This window comes from Acomys minous (genome assembly GCF_964271855.1).
Source record: "Acomys minous genome assembly, chromosome: 14".
Lineage (NCBI taxonomy): Eukaryota > Metazoa > Chordata > Mammalia > Rodentia > Muridae > Acomys > Acomys minous.
The window spans coordinates 71,921,263-71,944,577 of record NC_140496.1 but is presented as its reverse complement, the minus strand read 5'-3'; the positions used below and the strand labels follow the sequence as shown (position 1 = coordinate 71,944,577).

Genomic DNA, 23,315 nt, shown 5'->3' with positions numbered 1-23,315 from the left:
ATCTCAGCATTTGGGAGACTGAGGCAGGAGCATCATGAGTTCGAGGCCAGCCTAGATTATAAAATAAGACTCTTATCTCCAAAACAAAGAGGGAAAAGGTATTTGGGGAAAAAATGATGAAAGCAAGGACCAATCCCCGCGGTTCCTGTGTGCTGTGGACACAGACAATGCTCTCAGTATTTTCCTTGGCGGATGTCAGGTTTTCTAGCATTAACTTTGATATCTTCCCAACAGTTTGAACATCTGAAATGGGAAAGCCCCTGGAGGCCATCCAGGCGCACTCTCTCTCATCCTTTAAAATAAATTCCTAACATAACCATGACTATTAACCTAGTCTCGGCTTCCCAATTTTGAGGATATATAGGCAATCCTTAAGAAAAATGGAGACAAGCCACATTTTGAGAAGGAAACAGGGGCTTGCACTGGCTATAATGTGACGTCTAGTGAACATTTCAGGCCAGTCTAATGGCGGAGCCTGCAGGCTTCACTTCTGAGCTACGCAGCTTCGAGGGTGTAGTTTTGAGCCTACAGGAGTGATTTTGGATTGTGCTGGGCAGGAATAAGAGGTATTCATGGGAAGATGGTCTTTGGAGGTCTAGCTTCAGTGCAAGGGTTTTTCTTGTATAGGCCAAAATAGATTTTTGTTGACTGTTTCTCTGTAGTATGTGAGAATTTGGCATAATTCACATGCTATAATGTTGTACTTAAAGCAAACTTTAAAACGTCAGTGGGAAATCAATTAGGGGAATATTTTCCCAATAGGAAACCTACTCATGGTGAGCGTATCAAGTTTTCAACTTCATTGTGAGTGGTATTGTAGAGTGCAAAGAAATACCTAAAACACCACAAAAGCAGTCTAAGCTATTAACATGGAACATGAGAACAGCTGAAGTTTATCTATTTGATAGTGGAATACCAAGAGGCAAAAAACAGACCACCAACTTTGGAAAAAGCAAGTAATTGACATGAATTTTAATGAGGTCAAATTAAAAGAAAAAATATGTGTATGATTGCATTAAGACACACATGTACACTCCATTATTAGACAGACAGACAGACAGAGCACTGACGGCAGGAAGGGCTTGTAGTGGAACTTCAGCTGTCATTATTTTGCTATTTTCACACCTCTGAGAATGTTTAGGCCTTATATAGAGAGAAGAAGAAGAAAAGTGACGCGTGGAGGCATGATGGAGTATTCCCTTTCCTCAGTGGTGAACAAGGACAAACTAAAAGGACACAGAAGGGAGGCAGACAGAGTGCACAACAGCAACAGTGAACACCTGTGGGTACCCACAGCCTTCTCCCATCATGGCTCCGTTCTTTTTTTTTTTCTCCCATACAATTAAGTAATTGAAATTTCATCATAATGAATAGTGCTTTGGGATTAAAAAAAAAAAATCCCAACAGAATCCTGGGTTCGGGATGCAAACATTTCTGTGTCATACAGTTATTAAGTATTCGCAAGGTAGCCTATGCTTTCATAATAAAGATCTTTGACACTAAGGTTTTTAATTTCTGCTAGCTTCTACTTAACCATTCTTTAAGAAGTTATTTTATACATATTTATTAAACACAATCTGTAAAATATGAGAACTAATGTACATTCTCAAGGTCACACACAGTGACAAATTGCAGGGACACATTTACTCCTTGCTGCATATAGGTTGCATATAAGAAACATGGGCTGCATATTTTAGTGATCCATGCAGTGTAGACACACGAGTGTGCACACACACGCACGCGTGTGCGCACACACACACACACACACACACACACACACACACCAAAAAGAAAAAGAAAGAAAACCCAACAACAACAGTAAACAATGGTCAGCCATGAAAACGTACACTCCCAGTCACAACAGGCTTAACAGCAAAAATACCAGCACTGAGAGCTTTGTCAAAACCAAGCTGGGCATAGTCAGTTCTGGTTAGAACGGCCAGAAAGGATGCTGGCCATCAGGCATTTCCTGGTTTTCCACCCGGGGTTCAGACTAAACTCTCCTGACATGGCTTTTCCCTATACCGCAGGCATTAACTAGCTGAAGAAGCATTTCAGGCTTCAGATAAAAAATAGTCAACCTTCACTGAAAAGCTGAAAAATGTTTCATTTGAGTCTCTGTTCCTAGAAGCAGCTTGCTGTAGGTCCTTAAGGCAAATACCAGGGCTCAAACAAATTGGAGAGCAGTCTCGAGATGTAAACAATAGTATCGTGACCAAGGACTTACAACCTTGAACAAAAACTCTTCACAAAAAAGCCTATCTGGGTGAGACCGGCTTCCTGGCTTCTGTGTTTCATATACTAGGAGTACTCATATGTGTATTTTTTTTTCTATTATAGAGACTTGTGGACTAGATAAAAGTTCATGGTGTTGCTTACAAAACAATAATGCACAGCATGGAGAAGCCACTCAAAAACCTAGCAATGTTTTGGGTTTGTTTTTGTTTTCTGTTCACATTTTACTTTTATGGTTGGCATATGGAAAACCAAACTGGGAAATCATAATGTTGGAGTATTTTAAGGGCATGCCATTGTATATATTAACAAGCTTATTTATACAGTACGATCGTTGCAGAAAGTGCTCGGCCCGATGCCACATTCCAGAATAGCCGTTGGTTTCTTTCTCCAAATTGACCATGTTTATGGGTTTCACAAATATCCCTGAAGCCTTCCCAGTGTGCTTGGTGATGATGAAATTCATAGCAATATCATCACAGTTCTGAGTCTCATCAATCAGCGCGTGGACCGCTGCAGGCTGGTTCTGAAAGAGCTCGAGGTATTTTCTGTTGAAGAAAGAGGCTCCAATGAGCACCATGGAGTACTGGTCACCATTTCCGGACCCAGGTGTCTGCAGCTCAAAACCTCCGTAACTGTAGATACCGGATGAAGTAGAGACGTGTTTTCTAGGTACAAATCCTACAATCTGATCAGGAAATTGCTGAAAAGAGGAAAGGAACAATCAAGTGTGGCTTTTCTTTAGAGAAGCCAGAGACAAAAAGGCTTATTCATTACAGAGGATATAGCTGATTTGTCAACTTTTCCTTATTCCTTATTTCTACATTTTCTTCATTTTTTTCACCCCAATTTCCTCGAACTCTAGACAACTTCATAATTTTGCCTTCTGATAAGTCTAGAGCTTAAGTTCTACCACAACCAAAACCTCTCTGTAAAATTCTTACCTTTCAAATATTCTCCTGATTCTAACATTTGACCCAAACAAATCTTAGTCACCAGGGCATCTAGCCCTTCAAAGTTTGCTCTAAGAAAAGTTGACCAAGCTGGTCAGTGAGGTACACATCTTTAATGCCAGCATGCGGGAGGCAGAGTCAGAAGAATCTCTGTGAGTTCGAGGGCAGCCTGATCTACAGAGTGGGTTCCAGGACAGGCAGGACTACACAGAAAAACCCTGTCTCAAAAAAACCAAACCAAAGAAACAAATCAACCCCCACTCCCTGATACCACCACCACCACCACCAGACAAAGAGGAAAGTTGATCTCAAGAATATTATTATAGGATGTAAGTGAGCATTTTGAAAAACTATTTTAACCTCTTAAGTATATATAAAATTATACATCCATAGAACTGATTGGTTTTCCAAGACAGGGTTTCTCTGTGTAGTTCTGTCTTTGACTCTTTCTGTAGACCAGACTGGCCTGGAACTCACAGAGATCTGCCTGCCTCTGCCTCCAGAGTGCTGGGATTAAAGGCGAGCGCCACCACTGCCCAGCTACAGAACTGAGTTTTACTGCTTTTCAATGTTGGTTTTAATGCTCTTGAAAGTCACGATTTATTTTTAACAATGCTATATTTTATGCCTTCTCAAAATTTGATATTTTCTTTTAAAAATATGAATTTAAATAAGGAAACACAACATAAATTACATATTTACATATACATAAGAGATGGCTTTTGAGGATATGAGTAGGTAGTAGCAAAAAATTCTATTAAGGAAGGACTTACTAAAGGTAAGACAAAGAAACAGTGAGCAAAAGAAAACACTGAATTTAAAGGATTGAAAGTTTAAAAGTTTAATTTACTATGATGAATAATGTGAACTTCACCCAGTTTGAGTTTCATCTGCTGTGGCTAAGGGGCCATGTGTACGCGCACACACACACACTTAATCTAGTGAATTAAATTTCCCTTCAGAGAGCTCACGTGTGGTGGTGGGGAGATGGGGTAGGCGTGGAATTTCCACACCCTGAGAGGTCAGAGGATGGAAAGGTCGTTGGGTTGCTGGAGGCAGAGGGGGTGTTCAGGTGATGGACAGAAGACAAAGGCTTCCAAGAAGTACCGTTATACAGTCCAGATCCTGAAAAGTCGCACAGGCTAGAGAAAGGCAGGGCAAGGCAGCAAGTGTGAGGCAGTACCAGGCATGTGTAGGCACTGGTGATAGTCCTCTCCATCTTACTTGCCAACACACCAAATTATGAAGAGATGCAGAGCACTGACCAGGCTCACCGCACAGCCAGATATTCCTAGTTAATGAACTAAAATGGTTCTTAATATTTTATGAATAAAACTTAAAATACTATTATATTTCTTTATTCTTCTATTCAGATTGCTCCAACCAATCACATTTCTTTACATTGTTACTGAGTCCATCTTTATATATAGGGTAGATTGATTTTTTTTTTTTAACTCTTAAGTAGAAAACCCACAGCTGAAGAACTTTTTGCCTAAGAAGATTTTGTTTACAGGGCACGCAAAAACTGTTAATATAGGAAAAAGTACAATTTACTGATCAATATGCTAGGCAAGAAACTAAAAATGGCAGCATTTAAAAGGTTGGTATTGGCAGAGCACTTGTATTGACATTTGGCTTTCATATCCCAAGCTGTTTTGGCCCAGGTAGCCTTAGGGAGGCAAATCTGATCATAAAGGTAGCACAGTATTGAGTCAGAAGACTTGCACACAGTTCTGGACTCAGGTAATTTGTAATGTAGTTATACAACTCTGCTGTAATCACTATAGGGTCAGTAGGAGAACTAGTGAGCAATTTGCCCGCCTAGTCAAGCTGGCAATTAGGAAAATCAAGCCAAAACAGACACCTGTCACTACAATGCCACACACAGAATTATTACCTCAAAATTCCTCAACATGGTCTCAACTAGGAAACAATTTTGTCAAGGTGAGAAATGCTTTCTTTTATAAGAGTTTTTTTTTTTTTTTACATTATTAGCACATAAATGCATGTTTCATTTGATATACAAATGGTTTGGGAAAGTTTTTCTGCATGGTAGTCTTGGCTACACCACATCATTTCATTGTTTTGGGGAAGTTAATTCCAATTTTTCTCCCTATTATACCAAAATGTTAAGCCAACTCCCATGTTGTCTTAATTGAGCTTGGAAACTCTTGATTGGCCTATGACAATTTCAGTGATGTTTTAGATAGTGCCTAAACTAAGCTGCCCTGACTAGGTAGTTCATGGATAAAACTTTAGCTATGCAGTATCATAAAAGATATAGCAATATTACCTGCCAAATTGAGAAGGCAAAAACAAGGTCCTGGGCGCTAATGAGTGTGTCATCATCTACCATTAATATGGCTGCAGTGGAAAGAGAAAAAAAAAATACATTGAACAGTTTGGAAATGAATGCAAAAATCAGTGAGATACAGTTGTGTCTGTACAGACCCTTCAAACCGATTATGTTTAAACCCAATTAGTAAAATTAAAATGTATTCTTAGAGAGATGTGTCTAATAGCAAAAAAGTTCTGACTAAGGGGAAAATATCATAATGCAATTATAATCCATCAACCCAGAAATTAATGTACCCTTAAGCAAAGCCGAGATACTTAAAAAAAAAAATCACACCCCGGAGAAACTGTTATAAAGAGCAACACCAATACATTAAGTATAAATGTCATTGCGCTGGCTTTATGTCAGCTTCAAACAACTGCAGTCATCTCAGAGGAGGGAGTCTGGATTGAGAAAATGCCTCTGTAGGGAAAGCCTGTAGGGCATTGTCTTAACTAGTGATTGATAAGAGGAGGGCCCACCCCATTGTGGGTGGTGCTAGTCCCTGGGCTGGTGGTCATGGGTTCTACTAAAAAATGACGACGACAACAACAACAATAACAACAACAACAACAGCAACAACAACAGCAACAACAACAACAAGCTGAGCAAGCCATGGGGAGCAACAGTAGTAAGCAGCACCCCTCCATGGCCTCTGCATCAGCTCCTGCCTCCAGGTTCCTGTCCTGACTTCTTCAAGGATGAACAGTGATGTGCAAGTGTAAGCCAAAGGAACCCTTTCCTTCCCAAGTTGCATTTGACCATGGTGTTTCATTAGAGCAATAGCAACCCTGACTAGGGCAGTTTTATGGCTTTTTCTGTAGTGAGTAATATACACGCTGTGTGTACTATGCCACACAGCGTGCCTTTTAAAAATGTTTTAACATTACCTCTTCAGTTATCATTGGGATGTATGTGATTTCCTCCCCTAGGGAGCTTCCTGTTGGGATCCTGGAAACTGCTTTTTAAAAACGGTAAGTTCCCTGAAAGGCAGAAGTCCACCCACCCACAGGAGCCCCTTCAGACCCAGAACCCAGCTCTGACTCACCATTCGTTTCCACTTCTGGGAAGACCTGGAGTCGGTTTCTCATCTTGTTTGCTGTTTGCGGTTTGAAGATGACAGGGACCGGGTGAGGCCCCAGAGAGTTCCATAACTCCCCTGGTCCCTTCTCCCCCACGTTGTTCCATACCACGATCACTTTGTGCAGATTCGGTACTGCCTGGTAGTGATTTAAGAGTCTCAGTAGGAGGTCTGTTCTGTTGTACGTCTGCATGATGAGAGTGAACGAATCCAGGGAGGGCTTGCTCTGGGATTTGATTTCCCTGCGCAGGGTGAGCATTTTGTCTTCTTTGATGTTGGGCAGTAAGTTGGTCAAAGCTCCGGCCACAAGCAGTAACACCAGGATGACCACCAGGGAGAAACGAAGCACACGAATCCCCATAACTCTCCCCGGGAGTTTGCAGATGTGGCAACACCTGGAGTGGACATGCGAAGGAAAACATAGTCACTATGTTGTAGTTAAGTCATTGATCACTCTTATTAGGGATTTAAGTTGATTTCTCCGTTCTTTTGTAAAGTGATTTAACAGGTAAAAAAAAAAAACTGTACTCTAATATTCTTTTATTCCTTTAAAATACATTTTGATCAATTCCTTGAAAATGTCATACAATTTTGATCATATTCACTTCCTACTCCGCCCCACAGCTCCTCCAAGATCCACCACCATTTCCTCATCCCCTCCTGCCCTCTTTTTGTTTGTTTTTCAAAATAACCCACAGAGTCCAGTTTGTGCTGGCTACATGTGCCCAAGTTTGGGACTATCCCTTGGAGTACAGCCCACCTCTAGGGGCCATACCCTAAAAAAAAAAAAAAAAGAAAAGAAAGAAAGAAAAGAATGAAAATCTGTCACTCACCCTGAAGCAACTGTCAATAGCTCTTAGGGCTGGGAATGCATGGGCCCCTCCCACTCCATGTTAGAATGCCAACTAGGTTGATATTGTGCAGGCAGCAGCTACAGCTGCTCTCCTCCTCCTCTTCCCCCTCCTCCTCTTCCCCCTCCTCTGCTTTCTCTTCCTCCTCCTGCTCCCCCCACCTCCTTCTCTCCGCTCTATTCTTCCCCCATCTTCTCATTTGATAGTTTGGATGCTCACAGGGATTCAATAACAATTCCAGAAGCATTAAACAATTTGGATAATGGCACCAGGTTTTATATCGGGAAAAATTTGTGCTTGATGCCAAGGTGCTCGTTACTGTGGGCTGTGCTGCTCTGTCTGGATTCACTCTCATGTAGGCTGAAGTTGGGGCTTGAGGTGGTTTGAATGAAGACAGCCCGGTGGGCTCTAGATTTGCATGCTTAGTCCTCAGCTGATGAACTGTTTGGGAGGATTAGGGGGATGTGGCCTTCTTGGAGGAGTGTGTCGCTGGCAGTGGGCTTTGAGGTATGGAAAGCCCACTCCAGGCCCAGTGTTTCTGTCTTGCTCCTCTGCCTCTGTCTCTCTGTCTCCATCTCTCTCTCTTTCAGCCTGCTGTCCACAAAGATGAGGATGTAAAGCTCTCAGCTACTTCTCCAGCACCATGTCTGCCAGCCTGCTACCATGTTCCCCCCTACGATAAGGATAGACTAACTCTGTGAAATTATAAGCAAGCTCTCAATTAAATGCTTTTTTTTGGGGGGGGGGGAGTGTTGTCTTGGCCATTGTGTGTGTGTGTGTGCGCGTGCGTTCATGTGTGTACCTTTACAGCAATGGAATAACAACTAAGACAGGGCTCTTTTATTTCCAAAGGACCACATCCCGTAGCATAGATCTCAAGGTATGATGCTGCACACTGCAATTCCGGCATTCTAGACACTGACACAGGAGGACTGCAAGCTCCAGGCAAGCCTGGGTTACAACATACATACTCAGACCTTACCTCAAACAAAACAAAACGGTCTTCCAGAGCTAGCCAGAGTAAACAAATAACTGGAGAAGACAGCTTGGATACCCACCAGTCAGAAACACACAGACGCGAAGAACAGGGTAAATATTACTGTCAAAATTTACAGGGTTAGAAATGATGCTCTGGCTCCACACATTATCATTTCCAGGATTGCTACCTCCTGCTTTAACACTGATAGTTTTTAATTACCTCTGCTTCTGATTCCAGACGATTCATTACTCCACCAACCTCCACTAAGCTTTTCAGGCATGTCCTTATGTTGAGTTCTTGGCAACTGTGTCTCAAATCCATTTTGTCAATGTGTAAATTCATGCAGCTTGTCGTAGCTGCAGCCATCTTAGGACACAGCCTCTGTGACTGACCCTGAGGAGGAAGCTGAGCTCCCCTGTGTCGTTTCCCAGCACACCCACCAGCACAGATAAAAGCAGCGGGCTCACCAGGCTTCACTCTCAGACCCAGCTCTAGGCATCTGTCTGAGTTTTTAATATCCTCAAGATAAATAAGGTAGAGTCTAGATAAAATGTCCACATTAGTGCCACCCCATAAATATACCCCTTTGTGACCCACACTTCAGGAGGTCTCACTGGGGTTTCTGCCACCCAGCACCACACTTCTGTGCCAATTCCCCGATACTTTCTGCATCTGTTTGCCTTTCTTCCTTTGGCTTCCTGGAACTTTAGGGGCCAGTCCTCACACAATAGGGCCTAGTCTACAAGTACAAAACCCAGACTAAGGAAAATAAATTTTCCAAGGAAATTCACTAATGAAGAGATTAGATTAAAAAAAAAATGAACTAGGAGTTTCTGGTCAACATTATAAAAGTCCCTTCAGGCTAACAAAAGTGATTTCTCAGGATCAGAAGGAATATTGAGGGCCTGGGGGAGACAGCTCAGTGGATGAAGCGTTAGTCTTGCAAGCTTCAGGATGTGAGTTTGAGCCTTAGCACTCCTGTGGAAAGCTGAGCATGGTGGCAAGCACTTGTAATCCCAGCACTGCAGAGACAGGAAAAGCCGGCTTCTTGGTGCTTACTTGCCAGTAGAGCTTAGTGAGTGACCACTATGTCCCAGTGACAGACTGTCTCGAACATTCAAGGTGGCTGTAGATTGAGAACTGTTACACCAGAAGCTGACATCTGTCCTACATGGGTTAGCACAGGAGCGTGCATGTGCGCATGTGTGCACGCACACAGACACACACATGCGCGCGTGGGCACGCGCACACTCCTACACATAGAAAAATTATGAAATTATCATTACCCATGTATTTGTTTTGTGACAGAGTCTTGGGACTATAGCTCATGCTGGCCTTGGGTTACATAGCACAGGCTAACCTCAAATTTGAGACCACTTGTCTCCTGGGGGCTGGTACTGTAACTGTGTATTATTCCCGATGACTTTGACCCCATCATCTACCCGTATTTCACATCCACTGAAACAATCTCTCTTCCTAGACTACACAGATACTCTCATTTATTTCCCAATACTGATAAAAAAAATGAAGACGCTCTTAGGACGCGAGACTGGAAATCAATCCATGGTTGTGGCATGGGGACAGTACAGCATACTGACACTACTCTCCCTAATACAGAGCTGCTTTTATATACTGGGTGTAATAGCTATTCTACATGGTTTCTCTCGACCCTTGAACTAGAGAAATCTTTCTACTATTACAAAACACACTTTGTGATATGAAACAAGGTCATGGGTGTTTGGTGGTCATTTTAACCCAGCATTCCAGCAAGGTGTTCTCTTTGCAGATGGGAAAGATTGGTTAGACTAGTCTAACGGGACAGTGATTGTGGGACAGTGGCCTAAAGGGACAGAGGCCTGAGTTCAACCACAGATGTGAATGAAGACCTTAGATAAACTGTGTGTGTAAACACTACTGTGTTTTAAGCTTCTGAGAATGGAGAACTGATGTGACAGTGTGCTGAGTCACACGCAGCTTAATTTATCTGTTTATATTTTTGAGACAGCATCTCTTTCTATGTAGCCCAGGATGACCCTGACTGCACAGTCATCCAGCCTCAGCCTGCTGGGTGCTCTGATTATAGAAATGCACCATCAGGTCTGGCCGTGGCAAGAGCTTGTTCCCAAGGGCAAGCCACAAAAATCCAGACTTGAAAAGCAGCGTCACTTTGACACAAAGATTTCTGGCCAGTTTTCAAGAGTATTTGGTCTTGGACTATTTTCCGCGGCTCGTTCTATTAAGAAAAGCAATTTTTGTGTTTCTTCCTCTACCATGGCCTCACTCTTAAGATATGAATAAAATTAGTTACCTCAGCTTTCAGGCAATTATTTTTTCACGAAGAGCAATCTAAGGCTTCAGAGCACAATATTTTCATTTCATGCACTCTTTTATTAGAGCCAAATTACTGAGATGATTAACCAAAGATGCAGGGTTTACTAATCGTGATTCCAAAGGCTTGAACATCCTTTAAGTGCTGAATTTAAAAGCAGGGCCCATAAAGCTCATGCTCAGTTCTGCATGGTCACTTGCAAAGACACTCAGGGCAAAGCAAGGCTTTACCAACTACGTGAAAGGACACCGGGACCCCAGAGCTTTGTACCACTTTGGGTAGCTGAGTCGAAGCAGCATATTCTAAAACTTACAAGTGTTTCTACCCACTCACTACCTGTCGCTCTAGTCTGGAAAGATTAGTTACTATACACAACTGTAAACTGTTGACAATGTCAAATACACTCCAGAGTGACAGCTTCCCCTTCATTTATACTTCTAAGTTGGAGTTTATTCCCTGTGCCGTCACCCAAGTTTTCTCTTTCAAACACCTTCTACTTTACCTATCTGAAAGGTTTCAGGAGATCTGAATAATTTATTTCTTTAGAGATAGATCATAAATATTTCACTTGGCATTCATTAAATAATGCACCTCAATTAAATTATGCAAATTTTAAAATTTGCATGGAGGAGCGAGAGAGGAAGGACTTTCTGAACTTGAGTAGGAGGGACAAACTACTTTGAGACTAGCTCAAGTCCTGCCCTCTATGGTAGGCTCATTGCAAACCTTGATACACTCCGGAGAACAGTTCTTTTTTTTTTTTTTTCTATAGGATCCTATCACCTAAGCCACAGCCTGGGCTCTGAATGGGATATAAAGGAACACATCAGCAAGATATAAAGAAATAAGTAAATAAAGTTGGGTACTTGTCTTTTGCTCTCATCCTAATCTCTGCCCCCACCCCATTTTTCTGTTTTAAAATCCTGTCTGTGCATATTTATTGATGCTCTGTGTCACTCTGAAGTGGATCTCATAGCTCCTTTCTCTCCTTCTTTTCAGACAGAGTCTCTCTATGTAGGCCTGGTTGGTCCAAACTTGCTCTGTAGACGAGGCTAGGGTTGATCTTAAAGATCTGCCTGCCTCTGTCTCCCGAGTGCTGGGACTAAAGGTGTGCGTCAGTAGGCCCAGCTCAAAGCTCTTAGTTTGTTTTTTGCCTCTCTCTCTCTCTCTCTTTCTCTCTCTCTCTCTCTCTCTCTCTCTCTCTCTCTCTCTCTCTCTCTCTCTGTCTCTCTCCTATGACCACACAGGATGAGATATAACTAATAAACACTGCAAGCATCAACATAAAAACGAGGTCATTTTTCTCACCTTGTCTCTGAAAAATAAAATCAAGTTTCTTCCAGTGATCGTCTCTACTTGCACCCATGCTCCCCATCTCAGCTCTTTACAGGTAAAGACCACATCCTCTTGGTTATTTCTGATAAATTGTTATTCTACACCAGAAGCTTTTCAACCAGAAATTATTCTACTATCCAGGCAATAGCTGAACAAGTCTGGAGAGATTTGGGGTTGTCCCAAAGGAAGGGGAGACAGTATTTGCTATCCAGAGGGTAGATGTCAGTGGTGCCGCTAAACACATCACAGTGTGCAGGACAGCACCTAAGCTGAGTGTTATCTGGCCTGTTGTGCCCAAGGTGGGGAAGACTTGCTCTGCAGTTTAGCTGCTTAATAAGGTCCACTTGAACATGATGAGGAAGACCACCAGTGAGCCCACTGCTGTTTGTTACACTCAAGCATAAACAAGGGACACAGCTGTCAAAGATGCCCTGATGTTCTGTTCTGTTTTGTTTCTTAAGACGGGCTTTCTCTGTGTAGCCTTGGCTGTTATGGACTCACTTTGTACACCAGGCTGGCCTGGAACTCAGAGATCCACCTGCCTCTGCCTCCCTGAGTGCTGGGATCACAAGTGCTGGGATCAGCCTCACCAGGCTGATGCCCCAATATTTCCTTGTCTCCTTGTATAGACAGTTGGACAGGATCTCAGAGGCCTCTAAAGATTTTGGGGTCCATGGAGAGACACTTGCCTCAAGTCATGCAGCTGCTTTGGGATACGCAGCATCAGCACTTGAGCTGAGGCAATCTTTACTGGATAGCATGACTATCTACTATGGCATGGCTGTCACTAAAGTACCTGGCAAGAAATGCAAATATTAATTCTCTGTGTATAAGAACATTTTTATAGCTTCAAAGGGATGTTAACATTCTGTAAAATACACTCATCTAAAGAACATGGTTCAGTGTGTTCTAATATCCTCACAGAGTGTTTGAAACATCATGGCATTCTGTTGTTGTTTTAAGATGGGGTCTTGCCATGTAGCCCAGGCTGGCCTCAGAGTCTAAATCTTGCTGCCTTAGCCTCCCCAGTACTAAAAATGCATGCAAGTGCCAATAAGCCATGATCATGATTTATTTTTACAACACTTTTGGTGCACTAAGGGAACCCAGGATAGTCTCTCCAATTTCCAGTTATCGCATCCGTCCCCAGCCCCAGAAAACCCACAAATTTACTTTCTGTCTCAATGAATTTGCCTATGCCAGTCACTTCAATGAATGGAACAATATAATACATGGCTTTTATAGCTTACTCCCTTTACTTACCACAGATATTTTCAAACTTCATACACAGATATAGGCATCTCTCTTCTTTAGTATGTAAATGTATGTAATGGGCATGTGCATTTGCATTTTGAACCTGGGTCAGCACACATGTGTGTGAAAGCCAGAGGCTGACATTGGCACCTATCTCAATTACTATCTGCTTTATTAACTGAGGCTAGGTCTCTCTCTGACCCAGGGACTTGCAGATTCGGCTAGCCTAGCTAGCCAGCTTGCCCCGGGGACTCTGTCTCTGCCTCTGGAGGGAGCTTAGGGATTAGTGGGCATGCCACACCTGCCTGGCATCTACGTGGGCTCCGGAGAGCCTCATATTTGCACTGCAAGCACTAAATATTATTGAAGTATCTTTCTAGTTGACCCCACATTCTATTTTCACTGCCAGACAGCGTTCTTTTATACAGATTATTTTACATTTTGCTCATCTGTTCATTAATGGGTGGACATTTTGGTTGTTGGCATATTTGTGCTATTATCAATATTGCTGCAGTGAACAGTTGTGAGCATGTGTTAATGCAGGCGTTTGTGGGTTATCATTTCTCCTGGGCAAACGCCGAGCAGAGGGACAGCCGACTAATGATGCAAGCAATGTTTAAATTTCTGAGTGAAGTAGTTTCTGGAAGATCGCTCTTGGAATTTTATTTTGTAATGTGGACATAAGGTTAAGTAAGAAAGTAAACAATACACAGCAAACGCTGGAGGTGCGTATGCAGTTAAACAGGAAGGGAAATGGGAACTTTCTGAGACAGTGGTCCCCAGAAGCAGAAGCAGTACTGCTGAATTCTTTTCTTGGGGCTAGTTTCTTCAGACTGGAATAGCAATGATTATGCAGAGAGAAGCCGTAAACAAATACACCAGAGTGGAGCAGGAGCAAAAATAAACCAAAAAAAAAAAAAATTAAAAAACCTGCCCTCTGGCTCATCAGGTAGAAACACAGCGAGCGGCTTGGCACCCGGCAGCGACGGTCTGTGGCTATCCTTGTGATGCCACAGATGGTAGGAGAATGAAAACTAGGCTGCCATTTCGCTGCGAGATCTGCCTGATGCAGCACAGACGCGCTTTCTCTTCGGGCTCATTCTCCAGGATATGTACTTGCATAAAAACGGATGATTACAGGCTGCAGATGCGCCGAAAAAGGCCTTCATCTGCCAGGCCATAAAACCACCCCAAGGTGGAATACAAAGGTCGATTCAAAACGTTGAGTCTTCTTCCCTTTACAGCCATGGAAGACGAGGGCTGAAGAGACAGCTGCCAATTACACAGCAGCTTCTGGGTAGGTCTAACAGAATGCAAACGACACTGTTCAAACTGAGGCAAAGGGGCTGGTAACAAACCTAAAGCAAGGTGACCTCTGTGTTAGCTGTGTACCCACAGAGCGTGGGAATCGACTTTTTCTCCTCGGGTCTTGCAAGTATTAGCTGCCCTGCGCAACTTGCCCTCACTGCTCTCCATCCTGTGCGGTCCTGTGAACTCCAAGGCGTGGAAGACGGACCTTGTTCCCAGGTACCACGATTGTGCCTCCAGCGCCCTTTCCAGAGTGGATTTATCTCTTGACTTTGTGTGGGCAATGGTCCTTGTCATGCTTGAACGGGAGCGGGGAGAGGAACACCGAGGGAGTCATTTCTCTCCTTTGACCCCCATGTAAGTCCCAGGGGACCGACCGGTCCCTCAGGGTCACAGGCTGGGCAGCTGCTGCTTCTACTCCCTGAGCCACATTATGGCTCCCACTTTGTGACATTTTGATGAAGTCTGTGGCAATCTTTATGAATCACAACAGGATCTGGCTCATTGTTTGAGTCTTGCCCTGCCTCCTAATACTTAAACGCACTGGGAGAATCGATGTTTAAGTTGCCCTAGCTTTTGCTACGGATGCCTAAAATGTTCATTCCTATGCCTAGATTTGAACGTAACACCAGGTGCAATTAAGAGGGCATCCAAGAAATGTTTTCCTACATAAAAGGCCTAGACAGTCACCATAAGGTGGTAAGACAAAAGGGTCAAAAATGTGACCTCAAACCCAAGCCACACAGGCCACCTTTCCACTTTCAACACCAGGATTCAGACTTGCTCTACTTCAGGAAATGAGTTCATCTGTCAAGAGAGAAAACCATCCCAAGTGGAAGGAAGAGTCTGATTGAGACCCTGGGCTTTCCTTCTATATAGGCCCAAGATTTAGCCAAGCTGCTTGAGTAATAGATATCCCAACTCTGGCTAGCTTTGCTTTGATTTGCACCCCCACATATTTCTGGCGTTATTCTGTGTAGAAATGTGTTTTTCGTTTTTAATATCCCAGTTTCTATAGAAGCTTTTGTGAACAAACCTATTTGTCTTGGGAGAAAAGTCACCATCTGTTAGACAATATCATCCTTGGAATTTTCCCCAAGGAGGCTTAGGAGGTAATGAGAACCAGGAAGTATCTGCCCGACTCGGAGTAGGCAGCATACAACATGTGAACAGACAAAATTCTTACCTACTTGGTACAGTACAGTTTGGACCTGAACTGCCATTCACAGGTTCATGTGACTGAATGCCGAGTCTAGAGATAGGGGCACTCTTTATTTCGTGGAGCCTTTAGGATGTGTGGGCTAACTAGAGGAAGTGAGGTCACTGAGGGGCAGCCTTACAGGTTATAGATCCTCCTGGGTTCCGCAGACCTTTCTGTCTCCTGGCTGGCCCCATGTACCAAGCAGCAGGGTCCAAGCACCATGGAACCACCAGCTGCCATGCCTTCCTTCCCACGACAGACTGTTATCTTCCTAAATAAATGAGCTAAAATAAATATTTCCTCCATTAAGATTCCTATGAGCTATAAAGTAATGAATACATTGATCTATTAAAATTTAGTCAGGGCTTTTAAAAATAACAGAACTATTAGACTTTATTGTCCCACAATAAGCTTTTATATTAAAATTTTAGGTAACACAAGCTAGAATTTACTGTACTCTGAAGTTCTTTTCAGTTATCGGATAGTTTTGGAAGAGTATACTCTTAAATATTTATTTATTTATTTTTAAATTTTATTTTATTAATTTATTCATATTACATCTCAATGGTTACCCCTTTCCTTGTATCCTCCCATTCCTCCCTCCCTCCCATTTTCCCCTTACTCATCTCCCCTATGACTGTGACTGAGGGGGACTTCCTCCCCCTGTATATGCTCATAGGGTATCAAGTCTCTTCTTGGTAGCCTGATATCCTTCCTCTGAGTGCCACCAGGTCTCCCCATCCAGGGGACGTGGTCAAATATAAGGCACCAGCGTACGTGTGAAAGTAAGACCCCACTCTCCACTCAACTGTGGAGAATGTCCTGTCCATTGGCTAGATCTGGGTAGGGGTTTGAAGTTTACAGCCTGTATTGTCTTTGGCTGGTGCCATAGTTTGAGCGGGACCCCTGGGCCCAAATCTGCCTATCATAATGTTCTTCTTTTAGGTCTCCCATGCTTCTCTCATCTAGAGTCCCAATAGGATGTCCTCCCCTCTGTCCCAGTTTCCTGGTTAGTGAAGACTTTCATGGGACATGCCCCTTGGGCAAGTATGCAGATATAAGTGAGTATATACCATTTGACTCTTTCTGCTGCTGGGTTAACTCACTCATTATGATCATTTCTAGTTCAATCCATTTGTTAAATATTTATTTTTATGTGTGTGAGTGCTTGCCTGCCTGGTAGGTAATATGCCCTATATACATGCCTGGTGCCCACCGAGGCCAGAAGCACATCAGAGCTCTTGAAATAAATGGTTGTGAGCTGTCCTGTGGGTGTTGGGAACCAAACCCCAGTCCTCTGGAGGAGCTCTTAACCACTGAGACATCTTGCCAACCCCAGAAGATTTTAGAGACTTTGCCCATGTTCAGGAATTGACTCTTGTCAATGTTTCTTTAGAAATGTCACACAGCCCTTCCTTCATTCTGTCAGTTCTGTCCTCTCACTCTCTCCCAATGACCCCATTAGATTCTTAACTTCTGTCTCTTATTTTGCAAGTCTAAACATATCAAAAATACTTTAAGCTATTCTGTGTTAATAATAAGCTACAAATGGCAGAGATAAAGACATTCAGAAAAATACGTACAAATAAAAGAGGCCCCATAGTGTCATCATAGATGTGCCTTGCAGTTTTGCCATGTTTATGGACAGTCAATCATAGAGCTGAATAAATGTTGATCAATTAAGTCATGGACTCTTGGGGCTAAAGTGACTCATGCTTTCTAGTAACAGTTTACACACACATGTAGACACACATGATCATCGATGACCACCTAAACCCAATCCTTCAGAGGACCCAATTCTGCCTTTACTGTGTTTCTGAAACTATAGTTCTGAAAGAGAATCACTACAACATTATTTCTTAAAGCTCCATACACATGGCATCACATTGGATAGGTTAAGTGCTGCCGTCCTGGGACATCGCTCGGTGTTAGCTGTGAGAAAGTCATTTCTGCACTGATGCCACTGCATTCGAGCCCTCTGCTGCAGGAAGCCGGGTTGGGTGGGCCATTTCATTATGGATAAATCAAGCTAGAGGGAATAACACAAGCAGCATTCGAAGCAGGGCATCAGCCACTAGACACGTCTGCCTCCATTTCCCTTCCTCATCTCCCTGGCTGCTCCACAGCAAAGGCTGCTGCTCATCAGTCTTGACTTTTCTGCTCCTCCCTCTGCCCTTCCTCCTTAAAAACATCATACTCTTGACACAGCTCCGGGGAGCCACTATCAGTAACTAGAGTTCACCATCACTGATTTATAGGGAAATAAAACATAAATATGTATGAATTGTTTCTAATGCACAGCCTGCCTCCTTCAATCTAGCCCTTTATCACTGAGGCACGCAATCTGGTCCTCTAGACTTTCAAAGAGCACAGACGTGATTTACTTATTGTAAGTCAACGGTATTCTTAGCTTGGCTCCTTTCTCTTGAAAGTGTCAGTTAATTGCAGACGATTATGATGACAATGATGTGCTGGGAGATGACCATATCCAATGGACACACACTAGAAGAAGATCAAGGGTGGCCTCATTCCTAAGAGGAACATTGCAGGCTCATACAAGGATCCAAGGCATCAGTGGATACTAAGAACAAAGCTAGAACTAGAAAAGCAGTTTTAGCCCAGCAGAGTCTAATTCAAAACTAGTTTGATAACCAGGTCAAAAAGAAGTCAAGTCCATCTGCAAAGCTATTGCTTTTGCCATTTCAGGACCCTGGTGCTTTTCATTTGAACCTCTACCTGTTTTAGTGATAGGAAGACCGGGGAGTCGGGGGGGTGGGGGGGCAAGATTGCTGGCATCAAAGCCCTGGACAGTCTCGGGAAACTTTCCCTTCTAGCTGAAACTGGTTTTCAGCAGCTTCCAAAGTCACTTCTTGAAGAGAAACAGATTCATGCATAAGAATTATGGCTTATAAGTATTTTCAGATACTAAGACGGAAGAAACACCAATTCATGTGAGCTCTCACTTTATTGGGGAAAGGTCACACAATCCATGGGTTTTTATCCTGCCACGTGTGGGAAAGAGGCAGACACAGTTCCCACCCTCACTTAGCTTAGGTGTAGCAATAGAAGTTTTCAGAGCTTTCCCCACTCCACGTTATACAACAGTTCCAACTGACAGCATTTCTAAGGTTTAGAGAGGGGAAAAAAAAAAAAGACAAGGCACACTTCTTTATGTAGATGGGACATCTAGGACAGAATATGACAAGTATTTACAGAGTGGAGGAACAGAATCAAACACACAGCTCAGACCTGAGCCACTGTGCACCCTCTCCATGGTTTACGGGTGGGGGTAGTAGAGGTGGGTAGGGGTGTTATCTTCAGCTCTATCCTGGACTACAAGAGTAATTCATGGATAGAGGTCATAAGAGCTCGGTGTAGGCTCAGTGATAGGGTGCATGTTTAGTGTATGTGAAGCCAGAGGCTCACTCCTTAGATAAACTGATAAAAACACACATTATACTTGATCTTAGCCAAAAGGCCAGGACACGATGGCTCAATCCTAGTTAGGTCTATACATACAACATACTTTTAATTCAGCCTCAGAAAAAAAGTCAAACTATGCGAGACAAATGCTCACACAGAAAGGACAATTGTTGCGTGATCTTACTTACATGAGGTATTTAGTATAGCCAAACTCACAGAAACAGGATGTAGACTCATGGTTGCCCAGGGCTGGGAACAAGCAGAAGAGGCTATCTATCTATCTTTCTTTGTATCTATCTATCCATCCATCTGTCTGTCTGTCCGTCCATTTGTCTATCCTATCTATCATGTATCTATGTATCTATGTATCTATCTATGTATCTATCTATCTATCTACCTACCTACCTACCTACCTACCTACCTAGTTGTTCTTTTTAGTAGGTATAAAGTTTCAGTTTTACAAGATGACAAAGTTCTGGAAATTAGTTGTATAACAATATAAAAATACTTGAGATTCTGGGCATGCTGGAGCACGTCTGTAATCCCAGCACTCAGGGAGGCAGAGGCAGGAGGATTGATTGCTGTGAGTGCAAAGCCAGCCAAGGCTACACAGAGAAACCCTATCTTGAAAAACAATCAAAAAAAACTTGAGGCTACTGAATTGAAAAAATGATTAAAATGATACATTTTATTACACACACTTTAAAAAGAAAACAAAAAACAAACAAACAAACAAAACCAGGATCGGTTACTTACCTCATTGTGTTACTGATTTTTTACAACAGCATTCCTTATGGCTTCAGTGTTTGATAGGACCAGGCTCTCTTGGAACTGTTAAAAGATATCAAGGAAATTTCTGTGATGTTTTGAGTGGGTTTTTAAATTTAAAACTGCTAGGCTATGCTCTAAAAATTACATTTGCTTAATGAGGCCTACAGTGTCTTCTGTTGGCTGTTGTTAACACTGCAGCACTTTGCCTTTACATTTCTCTGGAGGGTCCAGAGACAGAATAACCAGATCACCCAGCTATCTAACACTGACACACTTGACACTGGAGCAAACACAACATGAAGCCAAGGACCGTGAATGTGATTTGCATCGGTATGCAATTCCTAGACTTACAAGCATCTTTACTCTTAGCGGATGCTATAACTCCTTTATTTTCACCAGCAGTTCACAGGACATTAATCTGACATATCTAATAAACCATGGGCCTAAAATAGGGTTGCAGATAAGTGCCAGCGCGGATTACTGAGGCTGACAGATGGCATCCTTGTCATTCTTGTTGCCTGTTATTGGAAGGGACCTGGAACAAGAGGAATTTCCGCCCTTTAATCCTTTCTGCTTTCATTTCTCAATATTCAACTACATATTTAACCCTCCCCCCCCATATTATAGTATGCACAATTAATCGAAAGCAACTAATTTACAACATAAGCAAATATGTAAAAGTTCACAATAGAAATACATTTATTACTGTTATCTATTTATAGTCTTGCCTGGCCATTTATTCTTGTACTGCATGAAGGAACTGTGACTGGTGACCTCCCAAGTACCTCGTCGCATTGGAGACTTGCTAAATACCTACCCACCAAAACAGAGCCGAGGAATCAAAAACATTCTCCCAAGACATTTTTTTATGGTAAAAATTACTGTGGGAGTGAAAGGAATGGTCTAGCATAAAGAGAAAGGCTCCTTGAGCGATAGCTGTCTCTGTTCACTGTTTCAAATTCGTCTCCTGTGCACCATTGAAGGACCATGCAATCCTAAAATACTGGCCTGCCTTGTCTTCACCCCTACCTCCCTCTCAGTCGGCTTGTCCTCCCCATAAAACTGTTCCAGGAGCAGAACTTGACTTATCTGGCTTTATAGTCCCCATACCCAACACTGCTGACACATACTAGACACTCACCAAAGGAAAACTGAAAGACTCAGGTTTTGACATGACAACACACACAGGTTAACATGTACGGGACAGATATTATTTCAGGATTACAAAAGGAAGGGAGGCACACTAGAAACAGTTTCTATCCCTAGAACTTTTCCTGATTTAGACAGTGTCCTTCTATGCTTTATAGTGCAAACAAAAATGCCTTTGACGCCGAATTGGCCATTAGGCTGTCCAGCTTAAGAGTGTGAAATAGCACTGCCACTTTTGGAAAAGAGATCCCCAAGACAAGATCTTCCTTATATCTTGGGGGGAAGAAATATAAATCTATGACTTTCTGGAAACTGATAGAGCTGAAATTAGATTCCTTTAATGTATTTCTAAACTATTCAGTAACGGGTAGTGTGGGTTTCTCCCTAAGCCAGCATTTCAGATTTACAGCAGAACAAGATGGAATACAGAATTTATTTCCAAAGGCAGAACAAAAACCACATAGGCTCAAGTTGCAGCTGACCTTGATGAGAAGGCTGGAAATTTGATTATTTCTATGTACCATCCCTACCACCATACTGAAATAAAGCAGTCTTGAAGGGAAAAAAAAAAAAATCAATTGCACTTTAGCGTTAAACTACCCAGTCTGCAACCAGTGAGGGCTTCCCCAGCAATGCAGTAGGGTAAAATTCAAGGACTATAAAAAAAAGTATCCTTTAAAAAGAGTATCCTACTCTAAAAGAAGAGTATCCTTTAAAAAGTGAATGCTACTAATTGAGCATATTTGTTTAAGTGAAAACAATGAAATATAACCCAAGAAAGGCAAAGACAAAAGACAAATGTTTGCCCTAGAACTTAATATATAGAATCAAGTCGTTTTTACCAGTATTTTTTAAAATTACAAGATGTATTTTCAATAATCAAATTATAGACTAAATTCATTCCTTCACACAAAGTTCCAAGAACGAGAGCAAAACGGAAATAGATCTCAAATGAAGAAAATAATACAAACCAAAGAGCATTTTACAGTTGTCTCACCTCCAGTGCAGAAGATTGCGGTGGGGCCAGCAGCTTTATTTGCAGCTTGGTTAGCATAAAACGGAAAGGGAGCCTCTTTGGCTTGCCTCTTTCCCAACCCGTTCCCTAAATCGGGCTGCCAACCTCTCTGCTGGTCCAATTGATAACCTGGGAAATGCGCCTCCCGCAAAGTGAGTGCCTGGAGCTGGGGACAGTCCCCCTAGTGGCCACCCTACCCTCCCTTTTAGTGACGCTCCACTTCCTGTTAGGCAAAAAAGGCATTCCCAAGAAGCTCGGTTTTGTAGTTTCCAAGCCACCTCCCAAAGCCAGACCCCCTTTCCCAGTTTCCCTTCCTAGGTAACAACTTTTAATCATTCACGTGACGGGCCAGCTGACCTTGTCTAAACAATCCCCCAGAAAAAACAAAACAAAACAAAACAAAACGCTAGAGTGTGTCATTTTACCAGCCCAGGTTCATCCGCAGCATCCTTCGCTCTGGTGTCCTACCCAGCCAATGAACCATAGTGACAGCTATTGTCCCGGGGTGACCAGATGCTAAAGGAATGTTTAAGCGTTTGCCTTCAGGGCTGCAACCGATTGAGGTAGCCAGGAGAGAAAAAAGCATGAAGCAGACCTCAAGGCCATAGTCCCCAAGGCCCTCTTCCCGAAGGACTTCTTTAAAATACCTTTAAGTGTTTCTTTTGCAAGGCACTCAAGGATCTCGTCCCGCGTGGCGGTTTCCACGGGTGGCGCGCACTCCCTTGGCGTTGATCTCGCGAAGCCACCCTCGCACATCCCGCGCAGTGGCGGCGCAGCACGTGGCCGCTTGGGTCCTTCAGTGATGCCGCCAAAAAAGCACAGCGGGGATTTGAGGTCCTCAGGGGGTTAAGGCTGAAGGGGCAGGCGAAGGCTGCATAGCATCCGGGAACATTAGTGGTGGGCGATCCGAGTTGGTGACAGCGGGCCCCCGAACCGGTCAAGCCGCGTCTGCAGAGAGCCAGCTAGGATCGCTTCGGTGCGTGCAGGAGACCGGACCCCTAGCTCGGCTTGCAGTCCCGACTTTCCGCAGCCCTCCGCAGCCCCGCCCTCCCTCCGCAAGCCACGCCCTCACCCTCGCCCCCTCCCCGCCCCCACC

At 43.1% G+C, this 23,315-nt stretch overlaps 1 protein-coding gene across 3 annotated transcripts; it reads right to left on the bottom strand.

Annotated features, from left to right (window-relative positions):
• Nucleotides 1-942: 942 nt before the first annotated feature.
• EXTL2 (exostosin like glycosyltransferase 2) lies at nt 943-23,262 on the bottom strand. Of its 3 annotated transcripts, none has more exons than XM_084755891.1 (5): nt 22,867-23,262; nt 20,041-20,115; nt 6,572-6,999; nt 5,482-5,552; nt 943-2,938 (listed from the first exon to the last, which is right to left on the bottom strand). In XM_084755891.1, the coding sequence occupies exons 2-5, from the start codon at nt 20,043-20,045 to the stop codon at nt 2,453-2,455; spliced, it is 990 nt and encodes a 329-aa protein (XP_084612017.1). In that variant the 5' UTR covers nt 20,046-20,115; nt 22,867-23,262; the 3' UTR covers nt 943-2,452. The 3 variants fall into 3 exon arrangements, with proteins under 3 accessions (XP_084612017.1, XP_084612018.1, XP_084612019.1); XM_084755892.1 differs by lacking the exon at nt 22,867-23,262 and adding an exon at nt 22,202-22,405; XM_084755893.1 differs by having other exon boundaries at nt 2,577-2,783.
• Nucleotides 23,263-23,315: the final 53 nt, after the last annotated feature.

What these genes read in the sequence shown, in the direction of transcription:
- EXTL2 (XM_084755891.1), bottom strand. An exon ending in CCCAGAAGTGGAAACGAATG is followed by an intron (nt 5,553 to 6,571) that starts GTGAGTCAGAGC and finishes TTTCCACTGCAG; the next exon opens with CCATATTAATGGTAGATGAT. An exon ending in TTGCCTTCTCAATTTGGCAG is followed by an intron (nt 2,939 to 5,481) that starts GTAATATTGCTA and finishes TCCTCTTTTCAG; the next exon opens with CAATTTCCTGATCAGATTGT.